Source organism: Lates calcarifer, linkage group LG7_2 (assembly GCF_001640805.2).
Source record: "Lates calcarifer isolate ASB-BC8 linkage group LG7_2, TLL_Latcal_v3, whole genome shotgun sequence".
In the NCBI taxonomy this organism is placed as follows: Eukaryota; Metazoa; Chordata; class Actinopteri; family Centropomidae; genus Lates; species Lates calcarifer.
Window position 1 is genome coordinate 11,963,059 of NC_066854.1, and position 23,907 is coordinate 11,986,965.

Genomic DNA, 23,907 nt, shown 5'->3' on the forward strand with positions numbered 1-23,907 from the left:
TAGCTTTTACTTTATGGAGAAAGTCATTTAACAGGATTACCTCACTTGAGTAACAGCTCTTCCATGTCATTTGTAACAGTTACAGAGTCTTACATATTACATTTCCTTGATGTATTAAATTTATCTTAACAGAGAGATCTGAAGCTTGAGGCATAACACAGTATGGACCCTATAATATAATAAACAAAGTAAATACCACAGATAACACTACAGTAAATCAGCTCCAACAGTAGATATCATATACACAGACCACCGCAACATTCTTATCAGTGTTTCTCTAAGTATGGAACAGGTTCCATACTTAAAGGCATCCTCTCTCCCACACAGTCTATATGTCACTCATACATATGAATCTATTTCACCAATTAATTCCATCCACTCTTTAAGACTTGACATAGTAGAGCATTTCCAGAGGTTTAAAATTATTCTACAGCCAGTGCCCATGACCAGACGAAACCACAGCCCCCTGTGGTTTGACAGTGGGATATAATGTGGTAATAAGCCAAATGGACACAAAGTGGGTTCTGGTTTTTCACAAACATATAAGTGCAGAAGTGTCCTCACCTTTTTTGCACATCTCTGGTGTGTGTCTTTGTTTTGTTAGTTTACAGGGAGTCTACAGCTTCTACTGATTATTTCATAATGTACTAGCTGTGACTTCCAAGATGCTTTTAACATTTTTCCAACAGCTACCTGGGATGCCTTGGCTAGTATCCTTTTCCCAACTAATATTTAACTCTGTTGCCAACTGAGTGCTTCTAATGTATTCATAACATTTTGATGCCTCAGACTGTATATTTTTTCTTTTTAGAGAGAAATCCTGTATTCCAGTGATACACCAAAGTTTATTTTCTTTTTAATCAAAAAGGATGCAGGGCAACATAGTGGTGCGGTAAGTATGATTTTTTTTTTTTTCAATAAAAGCAAAGTAGGTGGATATGATGTTTTTGTCTGAAAGGCTGTTTGTCTCTTGGAGATAAAATAGTGCCAGGAGGTATTTTCTGCTGTGAATAAGTGATGTGGATCAACAGTATGTAAATCTATTCATTAAGACCTCTATCGCTGCCCCCATCTCTTTCACCTCTATCTGTTGCCCTCTCTTCCCCTGCTCTATGATTTGCTCTCCTGCCTCCTTCTGTCTCTCCATCATCATCACTCATTACTGTCCTGATGGAGGGTAAACAAGGCCATTGTTTCCTTCCATCAGTCTCTCCATCCCTCCTTTCTTTCTGGTTGAATAAACATACGGATGGCTCTCCCTCCCTAAACCTGCTCACCTCTGCTTTCCTGGCCTCCTTCCTCCTGTCTCTCTCTCTCTCTGTCTCTCTCTCTCTCTTTCTCTCTGTCTCATCTCTGGCCTTGGCATTAGTATGCAGAAGAAACAATAATATTCCTTCATGTGCCTCCCACTTTCTCCTGCTCAGTGTTTGCTCTCTCACTCTCTTCTCTCTCTCTCTCTTCTGCTCCTTGTTTCTCCCTCCACTGCAAAAGAAGTCCTTAATATTTAATTCAATAATGAATCCCAAAATCAGATTTTTCTGAAGTCTCGTGGGAATAAAGGACTAATGAGGCCGCATCATTTATCTTGTTTCCAATGATCAGTTTTCCTAAATTTCATTTTCCCTATTTGGCAGTTTCAAGGTGACACTTCTCATACCTGGAACAAGTGGGATTTAAAGTAGAACTATTTTACTTCTGAATGAAGCAACAACACATTCTCCATCTTACAAATAAAAAGGATTGTACAAGCATTAAACACACACTCATCCAGCAGACATTATTGAGTCAGTCTTCTCTCTTACGTGTGCAACTGTTACTTTAAATTTCAGCATAAAATATTGTCCCATAATTATGACCTGTTGCACAGTAACAGTCACAAAAATATGCTCCTGACATTTTCTCAGGGTCAAAGGCGTCGTCTTCAGACGTCTTAGTTTGTCAACTGTTGTTATTGAATATTGGAGCTATATCCAGTGGTCACAAACATGACTACAACTGAATCTGTGTCTGCTGGATGTGTGGCCTTAATAACCACCCCAACCCAACTCCATATCAACTTATAAGGAATACAGATGGCCAAAAATAACCTGTTACTGCAGGTTTAGATATTAACTTCAGAATCAGAATGATTTATTGTCATTGCACCATGAGAAAGCAAGCAGAACAATGTTAAGACACACATACACACACCACACACATATCAGTATTTACAATACATAGTACATAAATAGTACATATATAAAATAATATAAAGGCATCCTATAGGCACTGTATAGATACAATATTGCACTTGACCCAGGCTATTGCACATGAATAATCACAGTAGTCTATTTCCCCTCAAGGATTAATTAAGTCTTAGCCTATCTTATGATGGGTTTTAATTTAAAACAAAAAGGAATTTAATTTTAAAATCATAATTACACACCTGATCGTGTAGAAAATGACTTGAAATTACATGTAGATTATAGAGTGTGAGAGAAAATGTACAAAAACAAATAACAACAGGTAGAATTCAATGAAATATGGACTCAGGACCTGGTATTTTTCAAACAGACCACAGGCAGGTTAGTGCTGTCATCTCACAGCAGGAGGGTTCCTGGTTCGAACCCCTGTTCTCCGGCTTCTTCCCACAGTCCAAACACGTGCAGGTTAATTGGTGATTCTAAATTGCCAGTATCCGTGAATGTGAATATGAGTGTGAATGACATGTGTTGGCCCTGCGTTGGACTGGCGAGGTCCGGGGTGTACCCCGCCTCTCGCCCAATGTCAGCTGTCTGACGGATAAGCGGTACAGATAATGAATGAATGGATGAATGTCTACAGCTCTGGTTGAGCGGGATTTCTTTGTTTCCTTCTCTCTCTCTCTCTCTCTCTCTCTCTCTCTCTAGGACCCTGTAGCACCTGCTGATCCCTCGGAGCCTTGACGTCAGCGCTGTAAATGGTGGAGATCTTCGGAGCGCGGCGGCAGTGGTGCCTACAGGCGGAGCGTCTGTCCAGCGCGCAACGCAGGCGGCTGTGGTGGCACCAGCAGCACCAGCAGCAGCATCAGCGACACTCCCCCCCCCTCCCACCGACTTTTCGCACTCATCCACACACCGCGAGGAAGGGGATACACCGACACACACAGGTCGACATTCTCCCCGGGTTTTGAACCCTTTCTGACTCTCCAGCCTCGCCATGTCCTCTGCTGTCACCGAGACGGAGGAGTCGGCGCGCAGCTCCCCGCTGACGCCGCTGAAGCTGGTCGGGCTGGTATGCGTCTTTCTGGCACTCTGCCTGGATGTGGGAGCCGTGATGAGCCCGGCGTGGGTCACCGCCGACGACCAGTACTACCTGTCCCTGTGGGAGTCCTGCTGGAAACCAACGAGCACCGAGAACTGGCAGTGCAGCAGCACGCTGGGCGCAGGTAACGAGAAAAGGGGGGAAAAGTCACAATGCATGGGCTTAGAAAGACAACAACAACCGCTCCATCCATCCTGTCCCGTGCGCACCGGACAGAGCACACTTCCATCAGTGTTGTTTCAGGGTATATATACCTGTTCTATCGTTCATTACCATTAGTTTTTATGTAGTAGAGAACAAAGAGTTGTTCTGATTGACAGCAAGTGATGATGCTGAAGCTGACCGAGATGAGGGAAGCTTCATCACCTCCAGAAGGGCAACCCTAGAGGGAAAAAGGCAATAGAAAAGAATTGTGCTGAGCAGCGTTGTGGCCCCCCACTGTTTCTATCCAACCATATCAAAGCCTCATCCTGACAGTCCCCGTCAACCTGTGACTCCACTGGGATCACCACATTAATTATTATGGAGGTGAAATGAAGGGATTTTACCAGGCTGGAGTGCACTTCAAACAGAATTACACTCCAAATAATTTCAGGTGTTTGATCTCTACTTTTGACCATGAGGAGAAAATGGATCATAGATAAAGACGTAGTAGTGATGCAGCTGGGTTTATACCTGCACCACAGGCTCCTGTTGTCAGTGACAGCCGTTCACATTCCTTCTCCCCTCTCCTCTTTTCCTACTCAAAAGGCTGCAAACATGTGGCAAATACTAACCCTGATGTTAATGGGCGCACAGGTCGCCAAGTGCCACACGTCTTTCAGGGAGGGTTTTGTGGAGAAATGGAGGTGGATGAGTGAGCAGTGAGGAAGAGGTGACTGCTCAAGTCTGTGATTCATTAGGGAGAAATTAATTTGTAACAACTGTTGATAATCAATTCATTGTTTACATCATATTTATGCAAAGGTGCCAAAAAATTCAGTGGCTCCAGCTTCTCAGAATATTTTCTGGTTCCCTTTGTCTTCTGTGATTGTAAATTGAATATCTTTGGGCTTTGGACTGATGGCTGGACAAAACAACTCATTTTAATATGTCAATGACCATTTAAAACTGTTTTCTGGCATCTGAATATAATCTGCAGATCATATTTAATATAAAAAGATAATAGAAATAGTTAGTTGCAGGTCTGAAATGCAAGTTTCATTAAAATGAAACTTTGAAATTAATGATAAAAAAGCATCTCTGTGTACTTTTGAATGTCTGATAGTGGAAGATTACAATTTTCTCTCATTTGTGAGACTTTTATTTGTTTGTTTTTTTTAAATATTACATCGCCTGGACCAGAAAAAAATGCTGTAATGGTGTTTTTGGTATTTTATAATCAACTCTGCTGGGCGCTGCCGCTTACCTGCACCTTATTAATTCAGGAGGGTGGGGCAAAAAAGCGCTGGCACATTGCTTGATATAGACCTCGTCCTGTCACCTTCTTTTTTTCTATTTTTTTTTTATTATCCTCCCCCTTCTTTTGTTGTCTAGAAAACGGCCTTGTTGTTGTGCCCAGGAGAGGTCTTGCAGTTTTAGGGCAGAGGAGGAGGGGTTGATCTTGGATGTTGGATTGGTTTCCAGGGAAACAGAGTTCATGAGTGTTACTTTAATTGAGGCGAAAGTGACTTTATTTACGACCAGTGTGACACTGAGAGCTGACCGATGCTAATTACTCATGATGGCTTTAAAAAGGAACCATTTAAAAGGACTTTAAGCTGTCAGGCACTATCTATCTATCTATCTATCTATCTATCTATCTATCTATCTATCTATCTATCTATCTATCTATCAATTTGCTTGTGTCACTTTGATACATGCACATACTTTCTCTCTCTCTCTCTCTCTCTCTCTCTCTCACACACACACACACACACACACACACACAGTCTACTTGCAGAGCTCATGTCTGTCCAGTCTCATGAGAGAGCCTGTGCTGCTCTCTCTCTGTGGGAAGGATGGGATCATGGTTGTGTGTGTGTGTATTTGCATGTGTTGTGCATTTGTAGCAAATGCGCAGTGTGTGCATGTATCCGGATGCAAGTAAATGACTGTGTCTCCCTGTGTGTGTGTGTGTGTGTGTGTGTGTGTGTGTGTGTGTGTGCATTTGTGACAAGAGGGGAGCCTGGGTGTCTGTATGTCAGTGTGTAAATTGGTGAGTGTGAGTGTGTGTCTCTGTGTGTTTGTGCCAATAAGAGGCTACCATGTTGAGCTGACCTATTTCTGGACAGTCTCCTCTGAAGCCCGGCTGAATATTTCATGTCACACTCTGATTTCTCTGTTGTTGCACGTCTGCACCTTCTCTCCTAGGACCCAGGCACACACACACACACACACACACACACACAGTCACTGGCACACTTTGTAACCACAACTTTCAGCCATTCCTTTCTTTCTGTCCTTCTCACACACATACATACACACCCAGACTCCACACCAGGACTCCCTAATTAGATGTCTTATGTGTTGGCTTGTAAGTGTGAGCCTTACCAATGCACACACATTGATCTTAAAAAATAAATCACTCCCTGTTTGTGCCAGCTCCCCTGGCTTGTTCCTGAGACAGAGACGGACCAAAGCAGTAGTTTCTGTTAATTTAGCTCATCCTTTTCGTCCATTGTGACCATTCGCTTGTTGTTGTAATGTGAAATTGAATTGATCGCTGCAGGAAAATTGTCTTTTCCCCATCTTTGCTTTAGAGGCCAGGGCCACCACAGTGCAGCCCCCCGCTGGAGTTGCAGGTATTCATTAGCTCGCACACAGGAACTTCAGAGAGAGGATGTTGGAACACGTCATACTGCTCAATAAGACAAATAGAGACAGATCAATATCCAAATATTCACAGCAGCATTTAAAATATTTTTATAGATTTGTGTGGAGATTGTATTTTATTGCAGTGGAAGTGCCAAGATTAGCAGATCAGTGGATTTGCTCATGGGGGCCAAAGTAAATCTACTTGAATTTAAAAGTTGAACGTTGTTAAATTTTGTTGAATTTGTGTGCCAGTGGCCAACAGCCAGTCACCTTAGACCACTGAGGGGAGCCAGACAGAGAAACCATTTTTAGACAGTGGTGAGACAGAGGTTGATGACAGTAGTAAGCCATTTGATAAAACTCTGTGTGAATTTATTATCTGTTAGCAACAGGGCTAAGCTATCAAGTTTGCTAACTGACCAAGCTCGTTCACAGCTGGCCCTGTGGGTCAGTATATCATCAAGTTCCTGAAACCAAATAAATTATTTCACAGATGTGTGGATGAATTTCCACTTTTCTGGTGTGAGCAGGCCTTAAGAATTCTGCAATATGTCATGAGTGTATATTCATGTGTCAGTACTCAAGATGAATGCATAAAAAACAATCATCTCAGTGACAGGGTGCTGTTCTGGCAGGTCAGGTGACAGAAGAAGCCATAGAAGCTTATGCAGCACTCTTTCTCTTGTTTCTTTTCTGTCTGTGGACTGCTACAATGGGGAATGAGAAACTGGGATTAGAGCCAAAAGTTCTATTTACAACCACAAAAAGCAAGCAGGCTAACAAAGATAATTTAAAATTGCCCCAGTTTTGCATTTTATAAGTCAGAGTAGGTGGGGTGCTGTCAGTGTTTTCCTGTCAAAAACCAAAAGAAAAAAAAGAAAAGAGAGAAAAGTGGCCCATTTTTACAAATACTGAACATCAAATGGCACAAAGTGGATTTTTTTTTTTTTTTTTTTTGATGTGGTGTAAGTTCCATTTCCCTTGTGAATTATCTGTGTCTATGATGATGATGATTTCATGAACAGCGAGTCTCAGCACGACACTACAGGAGTTATAGTTTGCTTCATTAAAAGGTAACGTTAAAATTAATGAGCTACTATCAAATCACTGTTCATGCTCATTCAGTTATCTAACAACCAAAACAGATGAATAATTAAATGAGACGGTGTGCACATTAAAACACAGTGTAGGTGATGATAAAGAGCAGGAGAACAACCTCAATGCTCAAACCAGTTTGAGATGACTCTTGCTCTGTGACATGCTGCATTATCATGCTGTTGCCATTACAATAAGAGTAAATTGTGGCCATAAAGGCATGCACATGGTCAGCAACAATACTCAGACAGGCTGTGGCATTCAAAACAGTCCAGCCTGGACTGTTGACACAAACTTCCCACTTTCCCTGAGCCTGTACCCACTCCAGCCTCAGATTTTTCCTCTTGGCTGACAGGAGTGGAACCAGGCATGGTCCTCTACAATGTTGCAGCCCATCTACCTCAAGGTTTGATGTGTTGGGCATTCTGAGGCACTTTCCTTTTCACCACACTTGTAAAGAGTGGTTATCTGAGTTACTGCAGCCTTTCTGTCAGCTCAGCTCAGCTCAAGGTGTTTCCCTCTGCAGAACTGCCTCTCTGGATATTTTTTTTACACCATACTGAGTAACCTTCAGAGAAGTACAATCATTCCAGAATCAAAGTCACAGAGATCACATTTTTTCCTCTTTCTGATGTTTGATAATGACATTAACTGAAGCTCCAGACCTGCAGATCCATGATTCTATGCATTGCACTGCTGCAACATGATGGCTGATTGAATAATTGCATGAATAAGCAGATATACAGGTGTTTCTGATAAAGTGCTCACCAAGTGTATGTCTGAATGACAAAAAGCAATCAGACACATGAAGCAAGCAATGTCACTTATTTCAGGTCAGTAAAAAGGCTGGAGGACTATTGTCATTGTGTAGGTTTTAATATTGATGACAGCACTAAAACACGAACAGTTCCCCAAAGAAATCCTGGATTCGAATTCCCTCATGTTTGCTAAATGGGACATTGCTTCCGAAAATCTTACAGTGGGCGTTTGGACTGAGCCTCTCCCTGTCAAACACACATGCACACACACACACGCGCACACACACTGCTCTCTGCTGAAAGGTGTTTGAACCCTAAGAAGTTACACCTGGAAGCCAACCTACTTTATTTTTCTCTTTATTCTCTCTCTGCCCTGTAGTCACTCCTTCCATGCCTCCTTCCACCTCACTCTTTTCCCCATCTGCTTTTTCCCTCTCCCTCTCCTTCTTTCATTTCCCACAGTCTACAGGTAAAAATATTGTAAAGAGATGTATTTGTTTTTCTGTTCTTTATCAACAGCTTTAAATGCAGTAAGAATAAATTACTGAGGACAAAAGATGAGATGTGCTGCCACTACTAATAGGTTTGTCATTCACCTGACCTTGAGAGACGATTCCCCAGATTCACTGTTGGATTTGGTTACAGCTTAAGATACTAAGAAACCATCACTAAAAGCGAGGAAACCATGTTATGTAGACTTGTAGTAGTACTTGTAGTAAGGGAGCTTTTCAGCATATTTGCCAAATTTGCATTCAAAATATTTACATTTGAGAATAAGTGCCAAAGATATAACCTTTGTGGACAGATGTGAATGTGAAGTGGTCTTGGTTTTGGCCCATTTTACCCATAATTACCAGTCTATTGTCACAGATTTGACATCATTCACCATTGAAGATCTAAAAACCTCCAGAAATGTTGACTTTGCTCTCTGCCCTTCTCATCTTTCTTTATCAGTCTATCGATCCATCCGTTGCTTTTACCATCTGGGCCTTTCATCCACACTCTGAAATGAATTGTCTTTTTCTCAGTTCTCAGTCCTCCTCCCACTTTTTCATCTCCTTCTGTTTGTCATTCCATTTCCTCTCATTTCTTCCCCTCTTCCCTACTTCCTTTTCCCTCTCCTCCCTGAGGGCTTCATTGTTACATTTCTAATGTTAATCATTTTCCCTTTGTAATTTCACCATCATCCTTTTCCTCAGCCCTCTCCATCTCCATCTCTTCTTTCCATTTTCTCCAGGGTCAGACCTCTTCCCCCTTTCCCCCTCTCCCTCTTCTCCTCCTCCCTTACCCCCTCCTTCCCCTCCTCTCCTATGACTCCATCTCTTCACTCAGTGAACCCCCAGAGACACCCGTTCTATTTGTAGCGGCTGAACGAGGAATGGGAAATGATGTGGCATTCAGTTCTGTGGCAGACAGACAGGGGAATAGCAAGGAACCTACAGCTCCTCCCCGTCCGCCAAACCCAAAACACACACACACACACACACTCTGTGGGCATGATGGGAAAAGGGATGTGCATGTGCTCAAACACACATAATCCACTTGGTGGATGCAAATCATGCTTTATTCAAAGCTATTAGGACCACAGTGTCACAGCAGCAGCATGCAGTAGCACAGAAAAACTGGCGAAGTCTTAAAATAAACAAATTCTAAATTATCTATGGCCATAAATGTCCAAAATTTACTTCAATATAGTTATTCGTCTGGTATTATCTTAGAATTTTTCCCCAACCAAGCCTCCTGTTTTAAAACTTTCATCTGCCATGTTCTGTTGGAAACAGGCTGGTTTATCTTTTTCATATTTTGGTTGTTAAATTGGACTTTGATTAAATTCAAGTATTAAAATGCATCAAAGGTTTTCAATCCTCAGACCAATTAACACCAAAAATCCAACCAAAACATTTCTGGGTGTCTGAAAAATGAAGATAATTATTATTTATTATTATACTATGCTGTTTGTTTTAGAGTTTCTAGGCACCGTCAGCATGCTAACGAGCTCACAATGACAGCGTTAACATGCTAATATTTGGCAGGTACGATGTTCACCTGTTCACCATCTTAGCTTATCATGTTAGCATAACAGCCATCAATCCATCCATCTATCCATTTTCTATAACACCTATCCTTTGGTGGGAGGGGGGTGGAGCCAATCCCAGCTGACATTGGGCCAGAGGCAGGGAACAGGTTGCCAGTCTATCGCAGCATACTGATATATATATATATATATATATATATATGGCATATATATAATAAAACAAAGTTATTCATGGTGGAGGGGAGGTTGTGTTTGATTGGTTGAGGCTGCTTCCGAAGAGCAAACTGGCTCTCTGCTCTTTGCTCTTTGAGGGGAAGTTAAATACGTCTGACTGATAAACCACCTGAGCCTGCTGAGGGCTTTGTTTTCACCCTCCGCCTCGATCTGTCTTTCCACTCCTGCATATCTTGTCGCATTGCTTATACAGTGCAACTTTTCAGGCCAATCTCAGGAGGCAACTGCTTTGCCTGAGTGTAGTAACTATTGTAGAGCTGACTTCAAGTGAAAAAAAAAAAAATTTTTTTTGCCTGAAGGCTTCACCTAAACCGTGAAGCAAACAGATGCAAACATGTGCACACAAACCCCCATGGGCAGATCAGATCAGAGACAAAGGCTGAAAAATAGAAATTAGGTTTTCACGCAGCAATACCTTGTTGTCAGGAAACAACTTAATAAAGCTGAATAGGATGTTTGTCGAGAAAATGACCTGTGGTGTCACCTTGCTTGTCTGCAGCATCATTCAAACTGAAAATAAACTGTTTTTAGGTTGCTTTGCATTGGAAACATCATACCATGTATCTGTCTTTTTACTCCTCTCTTCTTTCTACTCTGTCACTCTCTATCTTCTCTCCTTCTCACTGTCTCCTCTCTCCCATCTTTAATTTCCTCTTTCTTTCCCTGCCTATCACTATCCACCTCTGCATCTCATCTTTCAACTCTATCTCTGTCTCTCCCTCACTCTGCCTCTAAATCTTTCCTTATCTCTCTCCTCCACCATCCATCTTTCATAAGCGTTTTTACCACACTAGAGCAGTAAATTTAGGCATCGCCTGTATTTACACAACATGCACAGTAAAATAAAAAATATATTCACTTAAATAGCTCTGCAGTGCACTGTTGGTGCTGTCTAGTAGTGGCTTTGTATCTGTACTGACAGCTACATTTCTCTGTCAGGTGTGGTTCATTGATGTTTTATCCAGAACTTACAGTTTGAAGTTAGTCTTTTAACTACTGTATGTCCGCAAGGAGTACAAATTATTTAATATATGTATTTTGTGATATAGAACGTTCTGGTTTAGTGGTGTTTCACAGGAGTGGGCTTTACAGCACATTACATGAACCAGGCCAATTTGGCAGCGTCACATCTGTGAAGGCAGACAGGTGGAATAAAAGGTTATAAAAATGGTCAGATCTCCCTCCAGTTTCTCCCTCTGTGCCCAGATGGATTAAATGACAAAGGGTGTGTGTGGGTGTGGGCATGAGTGTGTGTCCTGTTCCTAAAGGCGCAGTCATGACAGTATAAAAAACAGACATTTAGCATTAAAACCTATTAATTCAAAGGGGATCACCACTGGACTGAAGTTAATCCACATGAAATTTCAACATGCAAGGTTCCACCATTGACCAACAGCAAGCCTTAACCTTTGAGGAGCGAATCAGAGTGGAGGAAATTATCACAACTTATTGGCGGTGTTGCACCAACCACATTCTTTTAAAGAAAGACTATGCAGCCTAACGTTTACTGAACAACAACCATTATGGATACTAGAACACTGAATTTCTGTCTGTTCATACCTACTTCAAAAAATAACAGTTACACAGCGATATCCACAGTTCATTAGCCTTGATAAGTTAACTAGTACTAATGAGCTGATGGTTAGCTAGCAAGCTAGTTAGCCTGCCTCATGGACCTATTATTCCACCAGCTAGTCCTCTATGTAGTGAGGTCACCATGTAGTGAGTTCTCCAGTCATTTTGTGACTACATAAAGTATTCAGAAAGAATACACTTTATTTATTTGCACAGTCTGGGTTTATTAGCCCCAAAACAGACAATGTACCAACTGTAGCTGTAATGTAGCTGGTGAAGTCCAAATGCTTTAAAAATGCAGGACCCTGTTGCTGTTTGAGGATTAAGCCTTGGAGTTAGGTTTGGGTTAGGGTAAGGGGCTAAGGAATGCATAAGGGTACAGGCCTGTGTGTATGTCTGCTAGTTCAGTGTGCTCCCTACATATAAATGCAGACAGATTTTTGATAACATGCCAGCAAAGCTTTTTAGCTGAGGCTTTTTGTCAGCTCAGGTATACTAAGTGCTTTCTCTCTTCATTACTTTCACTCAGCACTGCTCTGTCCCCAGCCCCTTCACACCCTCCTCACCTGCTTTTCCTCCTCCTCCTCCTCCTTCTTATGGCATTTCTTCTCATGCTGCCCTCTCTCTGTCCTTGTAACATTATGCCAGTGCCTCTCCACTTGCATGTGTCTCCTCTTTTATCGCTCATCACCCTCTCTGAGACCCTCAACGCCTTATTGCCACCAAACCTCTCTTCATCTCACTTACACTTGTCTCTCCCTTTTTTCCTTTGTTCTTGAATTCCCTTTGTTTTTTGCTGTTTTATACACTCATTTGTTCCTCATTTGCTCTTTTATTGCTTTCCTGTTCCCTTTATTCCCTTTATTCATTCATGTCCGTCCCTTTCTTCCATCCATCTGCCTGTCCTGCCTGCCCCTCAGCTCATTTATTCTTTATTCCTTATTTTCATTCAGCTGTCTGTCCTAGCATTCCTCTTTTCTTTGCCTTTATTTCATTCATTCCCTCTTTTTTCTCAACTAAATCCATCCATCCTACCTTCCTCTGGGTATCTCTTCTCCTCTGTCCCCTTTCTTGGCTTCTTTCCCTCTACAGTATACCTATTGATTCATTCCTTCCTCCTTCACTCTTCCCTTTCCTTCCATCTGCCCACCTTCCTCTCTACAAGTCCTATCATTTTCCCATTTTCTTTTATTCCCCTCCTTTTTTCCTTTTCCTCCTTCTCTCTTCTCTCTCTGTCCATGCTTCCTGAACTTCATTCCCTTTTTCTTTTATTTTTCCGTGCTTACTTTTTTATTGGCTTTAATTCATTCCTTTTCTCAACAGTCTTCCTTTTCTTGGCACGGTCCATCCTGTACTCCTCTTCATCTTTCCAACCTTCCTTCATCTTTTTCTCTCTTTCCTTCTATATCCATGGATTCACATTATTCTCTTTCTCTCTTTCTATTCACCTTATATCATTTTGTCAAATAAAATAATTTCTCCAGTGGCACTGTATCTCCCTCCAGGCCTCCCTCAAGGGTTTATGCATTTGCTATATTGCATTTATTGATGAACGTTCTCTAAATGTTTATTTTAACACAAGTGTTTTGAATGTTGCTTTCAGGTCACTTTTCACTTTCTTCCCTCTCTTCCCTCTCTTTCCTCTCTGCCCCACCTTCCTTCCTCTTTCCCTTTCCCAGACTGGCAGGTTGCTACGCTGGCCCTGTTGCTAGGGGGTGGAGCCCTGGTGCTGATGTCATTCCTGGTCGCTCTGGTTGCTGTGTGCATCGGCACGAGGCGGCGATTTTACGGACCCGTCGCTTTCATGCTCTTTGCTGCAGGTCAGTGCACGCTTACACATGAACACATGAACTGTAGTCTATACACAGTCTTGGGTTGATGCCCACTTACTCATTATACTACTCATTAAGTACACATACTTAATGACACACACACACACACACAAAATAAGATTACTTAATTAGCCAATTTAGACAAGGTAGCTGGAAGGTTGCGGGGTAATCACATTGAAAACTGACATGCATTCAAATGATAATCCTTACTTACTGATTAAATAGGCACACAGACTGCACACAAACTCTCTCTCTCACACACACACACACACACAGTTCCTCTCTGCCTCAAACTCATTTGGAGAAAATCCTATTTTTATGATTTGAGCCCAGCAGGGTGGCAGCGGGGCGTCACGCCTGTCCGTTTAATTTCCCCAGTCTGTCCCAATCTCAAGTTGGACAACTGTGAAGTTTCCACATATTTCCTCTTCTCTCTTCCCGGAATAATCGGGGAAAAAAAAAAAAATTTTAAGATATATATTTCATTTTGCAGAGCTGGATGTTTTGTCTGTGAGAGGCTTTTCTCAATTATGCTGTGCAAACTACAGAAGTGAGTGAACACTAAAATGGAAATCATCCTAACTGAAAGGGATGGTGCAGAGGCTTACAGAAACTATGTGGTTTGTCATGAACTTAGTTTTCTTTTCCTGGAAAAGGCTTGCATGAATAACGAAAATACGTGAAAGGATTGGAATTAAACATCCTTATTATGTCAGGATTGACATTTGACTGCTCATTCAAACTGAATAATTTTGCATGCTATAGTGATGGAGAAGCTTTTCCTTCTTTAGCATCAGCAAACAAACAGACACTGTGACATTTACAGCTTGAATACATGTAGCGCTGCAAAGTAGGAGCGCCACTGGTTCTGAATATATTTTTCTCCCACTGCAAATTTCATGTCAGTGTTTTCTTTAATTACAGTAACTTTTGAAAAGAAACACAGGGGTCTCATAGATAATTTAACAATGCTGTTGATTTATGTTCAGTTTAATTAACAGGTTTGGCATGGCAGGTAGCTTTTAAAAAAATAAAAATAAACCTCTGTTGTATATACAAACAAATCCACTATTGGTATGAAAACTGTGGAAGATTTTAAATGCATAAATGAAAACAAACACAGAAATAAAGTAAAAACAGTACACTGTATTTCCTGTTTCATAATTAAATGAAAAACATTAGATGACAGTTAGAGTGACATGAATTTTCCATGCCTCATTGTATATCAAATCTAAACACAGGAAAACAAAATGAAGAGGTATATTATATTCTAGTGTAGTCCATAAGGGGGGAAGCATAGACCTGTTGATGTGATGTGCAAAGCGCTGTCATTAGTTGTCATGCGGAGATGCAAATGAGCTTTTTCTTTTATAAGATGGAGAAGCACTGTTCATGCCAGAATGAAACAAAATCAACAGCTCAGTCTCAGATGTGGGGGTGGGCCATGGGCAGAGCTAACATGAGGTAATAGAGTGGTGCAGGAATGAGTCCTAAAGCCTGGAAAGAAGTTAGCACTTCTCTTGTCCCAAAGTCAGTGGGTTTTTTGAATGGGTTTTTGGTTAGATGCCTGAAATAAGGTCTGTGGTTAATATAAGCGCAAGACATTTTCACTTTTTATTGTCAGATATGGCAGAAAATACCCTGCTTGTGATTTAAAAAAAAAAAAAAAAAAAACTTGTACGTGTCTTAATAAAGGCAGTTGCTAAGTGGCTAAATGGGTCTACACAGGTTGTCAATATCATAATGCCGCACGTGAAAACCAATCTACTTACCACTCCGCCTTTATAGCCTTTTTATACTTGCATTTTTTCAAACTAAATCTCTAAGAGGAGAGGCTTTTAGAGGTCAGTACTAGACTAAATTACAAGTTGGAAGCTTAGTGGTGGTGACACTGAGGTCATGTAACCTTGGTGTAGTTCGCTTATAGCCTATTATTAGTGTTTTACTTCTGTCAGTTGTATTTAAGAAGAATTTGAAAGACAGCCACAATTTAAGAATTCTAGACATTGTGGTATCAACAATGCAGGCATGCGTTAACAGGATGAAAAACCTTCTGAAAAAATATTTATAATCATGTTATCTTGTGAGGCTGGTCTCACCATAAAGAAAGTGGAACTACATGTACCCATACACTCATTAATCATCATTTACTCATTATTTATTTACTTAACAAAAAGTCCAACTGCACCGCTTTGATTCAATAATAATAAATACTTAAAGCAAAAGTAATTAGATATAATTTTAGAGCTTGGGTAGCAGAGATCAGTAATCTATGAATACTTAACATACAAACAAACTGAAATAATTAAAACACTAGCTGTCAAAATCAGCTTGTTTTACCATGGAGGGGCACAAACAAGCTTTCTAAACTAAATCTTAAAAGTCGAGCACAGAGGGAAGGGGTTTTTGGGTGGACTATAAAGGGACCCTCAGTGAATGATAGATCACATACACACTTCTTAACAACCAACTACCTCTTTAAGGCTTGTTTTTCACACCATCTGTGTTAATATGTGCATGTTTTTTGGGAAATTATGCATTCTGTGTAGTTTTTGTTTGTTGTGCAGGAAAGTGTCAGAGCCTGTTTACACTCCTACAAGATGAATCCGCTTTGAAGAAATAATGATTGATGTGTTCTACTTAGTTGTACTGCCCCCCTTTAAAAATCTACCTCTTGGCCCACCCCACCTTTCCCCTCCCCCTGTCCTTTTACCTCCCCTCATCCTTCCATCCTTCCATAAACTTAACCCTGTAGTCCAGCTCTTATCCTTCTTCTCCTATCTTTATATCCTCTCTTCTCTTTCCTCCTTTCTCAACCAACATTCCTTCTCCTTCCCTCTTGTCTGATTAAGTTTTGATTTATTTTGTTTTTCTAAAATGTGTTAAATGAAATTAACAGAGCTAAATGACTCCCCCTCAGGGCATGCAGCTCTCTTCTCGACCCAGTTGATGCTAATTTCTGCAAATTTTCTAGTATTTTTTTTTTATGCGACTGCTAAAAGATGTAAAAGAGAAAAAGTGTGACCAAATCCAATGAAGTCAAAGCCACTTGAGAGGAGACCCATTTTACATTAGGAAGTTTGTTCAGAATGTACTTTTTGATTCAATAAGTAATTATCTTTAAAAAAATGAAGAAAAAAAAGAAAGAAAGAAAGAAAGAAAGAAATTAAACTCTACCTAACAACATTTTGAAAACTGAAATACAACAATCTTTCTTCAGTGTTGATTCACATGTTTGTTCTATTGCAACTGTTGTTTTGCAATTGATAATAATGATAATGGTGATTGAAATCCTTCTGTCTCTTCCAGCTGGCACTCAGGCTGGTATCTTTTGTAATAGCTATACTAAATATAGATATTGACTGCAGAATATTTAACATTTTTTTCATCCTCCAATCTTTGTCCTCATCATCTAGTTCATCGCCTACATGATCTATAAAGAGTAATTTAAAAGATGAGTATGGACAGGTTTCCCACTGACAGTTGTGGAAGTAGATTACACACAGCAGAGTGCAGAATGCACATTGCCCCAGTGTCATGGCAGCTAATATATGGACATTTCCACTGTTTAGAAAAAAGACTAAGAGTCAGCCATGTTAGAGGCTATGTGCCACTGTGCTTAGGTGTAGTGGTTCTTAAAGCTAACATTAGCATGCTAACATGCTCACAAAAGGAAAAGTCATCACCAAAGTCAGCAGGATACATAGTCGATAACATTTTCTACAAAATATATTTGCTGTTGTAATTAAGTTGTATGTAAATTAAATTTTTAGGTCACTATGTTTCTATGTTATATGAGAAATGCCCTGTGAGTGCCCCAGGCATCATTATTACAAGCATAATGACATGATGCCTTTCCATTCAAAGTCTAAACCCAGGTCAAACTGATCGACAAAGCACTGGACACAGGACAAACATTTGTAATGGTCATTAACCTGCAGTAACAGCGTGAGCCTTCTTGTCTTAAAACCAGCTTCTTCCTCACCCATCTCTGGTGTTGATCTCCCATCACTTGGAAATCTAAATATTTTCCTGTCTCTGTTGAATTAAGAAATGATACTTTGCCCTGTCGTTACCATCTCTGTGTCTCTTTCAGTTGTCCTTCAGGCCTGCAGTTTGGTCCTCTACCCCATCAAGTTCATTGAGAGTATCAACCTGAGAATCTACCATGAGTTCAACTGGGGCTATGGCCTGGCCTGGGGGGGAACCATCTTCTCCTTTGGTGGGGGAATCCTGTATTGCCTCAACCCCAAGAACTACGAGGAGTACTACTAGGCCAGATTCAAGCTGGAAACCTTACGAGTTACATGCTGGGAGAGGTATTCAGGGGGGCAAGGACGGGCTTTTCAGGGGTGGGGAGGGGGGACCTTTTAAAGGCTCAATTACCAAAAACTGTAAGGAATACTGTACAGTGGATTTGAGCCAAAAAACTGTATTACAGTTGGGATGAAACAGGAGGTCAGGAGATTTCTTCTCAGTCAACAAAAGCGTGAGCTGAGACTGATGGGTATTTGAACTGGCAACACTAATGTCAGCAAGCCCGTCGAGGGGAGGGGTTTGGGGGTGGGCAGGGGTCTTACTGGTTTATTCCGAGGACTTGTGACACACCTGGGACACACAACCACCTTCGTTGTGAACAAAACTGCAAGAACTACTCTTATTATGTCAGTAGCAACAACCCAACCTATTGACTCTGTTACCTGGGAAACAGGATATCAGACTGGGAGGCTTTTACCGCACGTTTACACACGCATGCACATGCAAAAGAGGAGTGTATACCTTCACCTGTCAACATCAAATACTCAAACTGGACGTCTTCAAAAATCTAACCCCCAGTCTCTTGATCCATCATCATCGGTAGTACTTAGTCATGGCATTTTGTTTTCCAGAGTCCTCTGAAGTTCTTAAACTTTCACAAGGACGTGGAAGAGGATCAGACACTAAAGTTGCGCTTCATAACTTTTCATAAGACAGATAGATTCCTCTTGGGGAGGGGAGGTAAGAGAGGGGAATAAAATAAAGACACCCGATCAATATTCTGTTATCGAGCCACTTGTCTGTTACTGTGGCAACCCACAGGGTGTGCACACACAGCTGTCATGATTGATTAGCCGTGGTCGGAGGTGTGAGACGGGACTGCGCTCAGCTGCCTCCAAGGGTCTGCTAAATTTCGATTCTCTATCGAGCCAAGTTTCTGCGCACCGTGATGTTCTGAACATCCTTCCTCCTCTGGTCCAGCACCGCTGCTTCATTTCTTGGATGGGAGTGTCTGTTATTCATACTACAGGCAGATACAGTCTCTCAGTGGCCATGTTTACATGCACAACAGTAGTTAAAGACAGTTAGGATCTCTGTTCTGAATGTAATTATGTGATTATATACTCAGCTGAATTAAGTACAGTCACAGGTAGACTCCACTAGACTGTTAGCTATGGAGCTATGGAGTCCAGGGCTGTGTCCAAATCCCTCATATTTACTGTGTGCACCATACTCAAGGGTGTTGGTATGGCCTCAGAACGATTTGTGGACATTATCAAATTATCAAAACACATTCATATTAATATAACAAATTCTACATTATGAAATTAATAATCCTTCTTTCCACTACGGAGTCCAAAAAGTTGGAAATCCACCTCACAATGTATATCTAATGCTACCATTCAGTGCCAGTGCAGGAACTAGTTTGTCCTTTATGTAGTGAAGCAGAAAGTAAGGGTGTGGAGGTCGGCATGGTGGATGAACATGTTGCAAGTCTGATTTCCATGTGTGGGAGCAGAGGTTGCCTCCTGTCACAGAACTCCTTGTCTTTTTTATGGACTGTTATACAGCCGTCCCCTCACCTTTGCCTCAGTCCACAAATAACCCATTCTAACCCACTCTAAAGCTTCTGAGAGCAAAGTAACAATCCAAGGTAACCCAGATGTGACATGAATGTAACATTTTGACGAACACTCCTCTCTTCTCCCACCTGAATGTTGGCAGCCAGACAGTGATAGGATACTGACTTTTTTCCAGTTAAAATTGGCTGGTATTCAAGCAGAAAAAACTAAGTAAGTCAATATTCCAGAAAGCAGAGACTTAAAATAGTCTGGTCAACAAGTGATGAAGGCATGAATACAAATTTCCAGGTTTTTGGCAGAGAGAAGCAGTCTAATCTGTTACACTGGGGGACTGAACCCTAGATTTAATGTGTTTATCTAAACTGAGGCTGCAGCTAAAGATCAGATAATTCTAACTGTCATCTGCTTATAAGTGGAAACTGATATTATGTCTACATACAATGAAAGCCAAAGAATTGAGCCTTGAGGCACTTCACAGTGCTTACACATTGTGACTTATCTAGTCAGCAATACCTACACAGAGACATCATCTTCTAGGTAGGACCTAAACCAATGAAATGTGCCAGTAATATCCACAGAATCCACAATACAGAGAGTATAGTTGAGGGACTAAAATCTTAATTTACTGATGCTAATGTGGTATTCTACTGAGTTTATTTTAATGGAAATAGTAAATAAGGGTCTATTAGCAACATATTAGATTATTATTCTGAGATCATTTTAGTATCTGAAAAAAATCATCATAAGAGCATTACTGTCAAGCACACAGACAATTGCCTTAATCCCAGTATGAGCAATTGATGCATCACTGTGTGCATGTAAACACAGCCACTGAAGCTGAATATTTATAAACCAGATCAGTGTATCTGCTGAGAAGTTCACTTCGTGTTTCATTTACGCCAAACTGCTGTCTCCTTGTCTACAGTAAATGTCAGGGATCAGCACTGCACTCTGTCTGTGTAGATTTTGGAGGAAAACAAGCCTGGCATGCATCTGTGGGCACAGGGAAAGGAAATGTCACTATCAATGGATGCTGGCACAGATATTGTTAAATTGGGGATTGTATCTTATATCAAAGCATCACCACTTCACAGAAAAGATCATTTAGTAAAAGCTGCTCATTTGGATTTTAACAGTATTTATCTCATTCCCACTGTTTCCCCTACCCTTAGGGTTTGGCTCTAATCAGCAGGTTGTTGACTGGGCACCTTGGATCCTCTATAATTTCTGGGTGTAAAGATGGAGGGAAAAGCAAATATTGTAACTCCTATGCTTGACTTTAAACTTGAGATTGGGTGATAAAGCAGGTGATAAAGCTATTTTGCTTTCATTGTCCAAAAACATTGTGTCTCAGCTTCTCTGTGTGCTGAATTACTTTCCTGACCCTGTGACCTCCATTCTCCATTCAGAACACATCTGTAATTTCAGAAGTGCACAGGGAGTTGAATGTAAAATAAGAATTCACTGGCTGACATTTTGGAGATACAGCTGGCATCTGAACTGTATTGTCACATATTTACTGTGGAGCTGACAAGCAACCATCACCCAAAAATAGGATCTAGGGTGCCACCCTCGCCACCTTAACAAATGTAGAACTGTGCAGTCGCCACACGACTCACGCAGCTGACAGAAGTCCATTCGCTTTATATTAACTGACACAGTGTTTTCCACAGACAACATCAGTTCCTCTGCTGCTGATGAGGATATGTTGTGTTTGTCTTTGTCAATTCCGCCTGTCAGTACGATACTACTGCTTCTAAAATCAGCTCACTTTAACTACTTAGATGTGATGTGACTGGAAGAAGTATGGGTAACACTTCAGATTACAGCTGCAAATGACGGTCTAATTATACAGGGTGTCAATACTTACTGGGTACCTATATACACAGATACATTGGAGTGTGCAAGTGTACAAAGGGATAAACAACTTACTGTGCTTGCTGTTTTACTTTTCTTATGCAATATCTTTTTAAAATATTAAGTCCTTATCAGTTATTAACATCAGGAGCATCAATTATTAATTTCTTTTGAGGGGGCACAGTTTCACAATCCCATGGCATTGTCATGATTAGTTTGAATTAATAATACAAATGTACTTGCAACATAGATAACATCTACAGAGGGGGCAATTTGCTCTCTACTTTTCTCTCTACCATTATTGATTTGGATGTAAAAGACAAAGTCTAAAAGGTCCTGCATACTATACCAGTCTATTGTCTTGATGTTAAACTAATTTGTGTCACTGTAATAGAAAGATATACAGCAACACATTTTGAACATGATTTGTAATTAGATAGTGAGCTTAAATGTCATTGCTGAGATGATGGTACGTCCTAAGAGTCCAAAAAAGCAATATAATATAGAAATAATCATATTAACTCAAAAAGTCTTGACCTAAATAACCCAAACACGTGTAGTATCACCCACAGTAGTGTACTTTATGTGCCTGCCCACTCATCATCCCTTTGTCTCTCTGTATCTGGTCTTATCTGTTGCTGTCTTTATCTCGTTTCAGTCCTGTCATGCTGCTCTCTCAGGGTCTTGTCTGTATGTCTCTCTCCCTCCTCCTTCACTGTTATTTTTTGTGTTTGATCTGTCTCTCTTCCCTCGGTTTCATCTCCCATCTTGTGATAAAGGTGCTGTGTGGAAATTAAATACATTATCATTATCATGGCCTACTTCTGTGAATTTCAAGATATTCCCCATTTCAGTACCACAAATGCAATCATATTATCTCTGTATACCCAAGTAGTTGAGGTTCAGTTTTTTCACAGTCTGTTTTATCACCTCCTCCCTTAGCAGCGATCTTCAAGCTTCCAAAAGACATCCCTCGCTGTGTCTGCTCTGCCTCAACTGCTGTTATCATCAGGTCAGTCATCTTGTCTTGCTCCACTGTTGCAGGAGGTGACTGGGAACGATGAGCTCATGTAGTGTACCTGTTTCAGGTTAGGGTTGCAGAGGGTTGTTCTCCACAAGAAACCTGTAACCTGTGAACCTTTGAGCTTGTTCTCCATCTCTGCTTGAGCTGTGGATACATAACTGCTGAAGGTGAGGGATCATCTCTCTTGTGATGGTGTAAATCTGAGAAGCTGTGAAGTGTAAGGACAGAATCTGTCAGTGATGCTTTGAATACGCATATCAAGTGTTGCAAAGAAGAAGGTCACTTCTAACTCATCCTTTGGAGCAAGCAGTGTTTGTGTCTACTGAAATATTTCCTCCTTTGAGATCTTTCGTCTCCTCTTTTCCTCCCACTAAACACTGATCTTTGACGCAGCAGTTTCTGCTTATTTTCAGATCTTCCATCAGATCTTCTTTCATCCATAGTCTGCAGCTTGGAGAGCTCTGATTTGCAGTCACACAGCAGATATCCATGTCTTCCCTCTGGAGATATTTTGACAGCACACCTGTCACTGTTAGGATTCTAACTAGAGGCACCCTGCTGTAGACAAAACTCAAAACCAGCGGTCTTGCTTAGGGCCTGATGTGTCATGCCCAAAAGCATCCCTTTCTGGATATGTCTCTCCTCACAAGGACAATAGCACTCAGAAGGACATTGCAGTTCTCAATTCTGCTACACCATCTTGTTGCACTGAGAGCAAGTAGGGTTGTGTATTTCTGTCTAATTTTCTCTCTACTCTTGCTGACCTCCACAAAAGGGCCACGTATCTCAGCAGAGATCTCCATGAAGACTAAAGTCGCTCAGTGACCCAAAAGAAATTAGAAGAAGCTGTGTTCTTGAAACTCTTGTCAGCAACAGCAAGTCTAAGTTAATGGACGAAGCAATGTACAAAACAGGCCTTTAAGATGCTTTAAGAGCTTACACACAATTATTGACATAGCAGCATAGCCATCATAGCCTTTGCCTCTTACATCAGTGATGGGAAGGCCAAATTTATCTAATGTCTACATGAGCTAATTAGTCAGACCAGTTCCAGATGTGTCCTGATGTCATGATGTGATGCCATTTTGCCACATAGAAATACTGATTATACTGATAATACTTCCATCTGACTTCATTTGCAACACACCTTATCATTTGATACCGGCTGTCTCTGGAAAGCTAACTCCCTTTGGATTTTTCTTTGTGGCACCAAGGTGTTTTTGAAGTGTCTCATCATGTCTGTGGACTACATCTGTGGTTTCTCTTAAGACCCCTTTGTCAGTTGAACTTAGGGACTCATCATGGAAGGTAATTTCAACTAGGCCAAGATATATCTGCTGAGCAGCTTTGTGTCTGTTCTCTCTGTTTCAAGTTCTTTCTTTTTGGCCCTGTGTGTTGATAAGTGTTCATCAATAGCAGTGCTGCTTAAAAATTCCTGCCATTTTCTGCAATTGTTTTGATGTTTCTGGCTTGCACTGTGCCTCACAAAGCCATCTACTGCCCCCAGTGCTGTCTTCCAGTCCCTAAATCCACCAGCTGAAGACTTTGTATCATAGCCAGCAGCTGGGCCCCCGCCAAA

General features: G+C 41.0%; 1 protein-coding gene across 1 annotated transcript; it reads left to right on the forward strand.

The window, feature by feature from the left end:
* The first annotated feature begins 811 nt into the window (after positions 1-811).
* Positions 812-22,115, forward strand: LOC108880231 (transmembrane protein 47). The gene is made up of 4 exons (XM_018671686.2): positions 812-892; positions 2,889-3,406; positions 13,455-13,595; positions 17,704-22,115. Exons 2-4 carry the CDS (start codon positions 3,178-3,180, stop codon positions 17,880-17,882), a joined length of 549 nt encoding a protein of 182 aa, XP_018527202.1. The 5' UTR covers positions 812-892; positions 2,889-3,177; the 3' UTR covers positions 17,883-22,115.
* Positions 22,116-23,907: the final 1,792 nt, after the last annotated feature.

Bases quoted from the DNA above. Each gene is read 5' to 3' on its own strand.
- LOC108880231 (XM_018671686.2), top strand. From the start codon at position 3,178: ATGTCCTCTGCTGTCACCGAGACGGAGGAGTCGGCGCGCAGCTCCCCG. The intron at 3,407-13,454 runs GTAACGAGAAAA...TCCCTTTCCCAG, and splicing joins CAGCAGCACGCTGGGCGCAG to ACTGGCAGGTTGCTACGCTG. The intron at 13,596-17,703 runs GTCAGTGCACGC...TGTCTCTTTCAG, and splicing joins TTTCATGCTCTTTGCTGCAG to TTGTCCTTCAGGCCTGCAGT.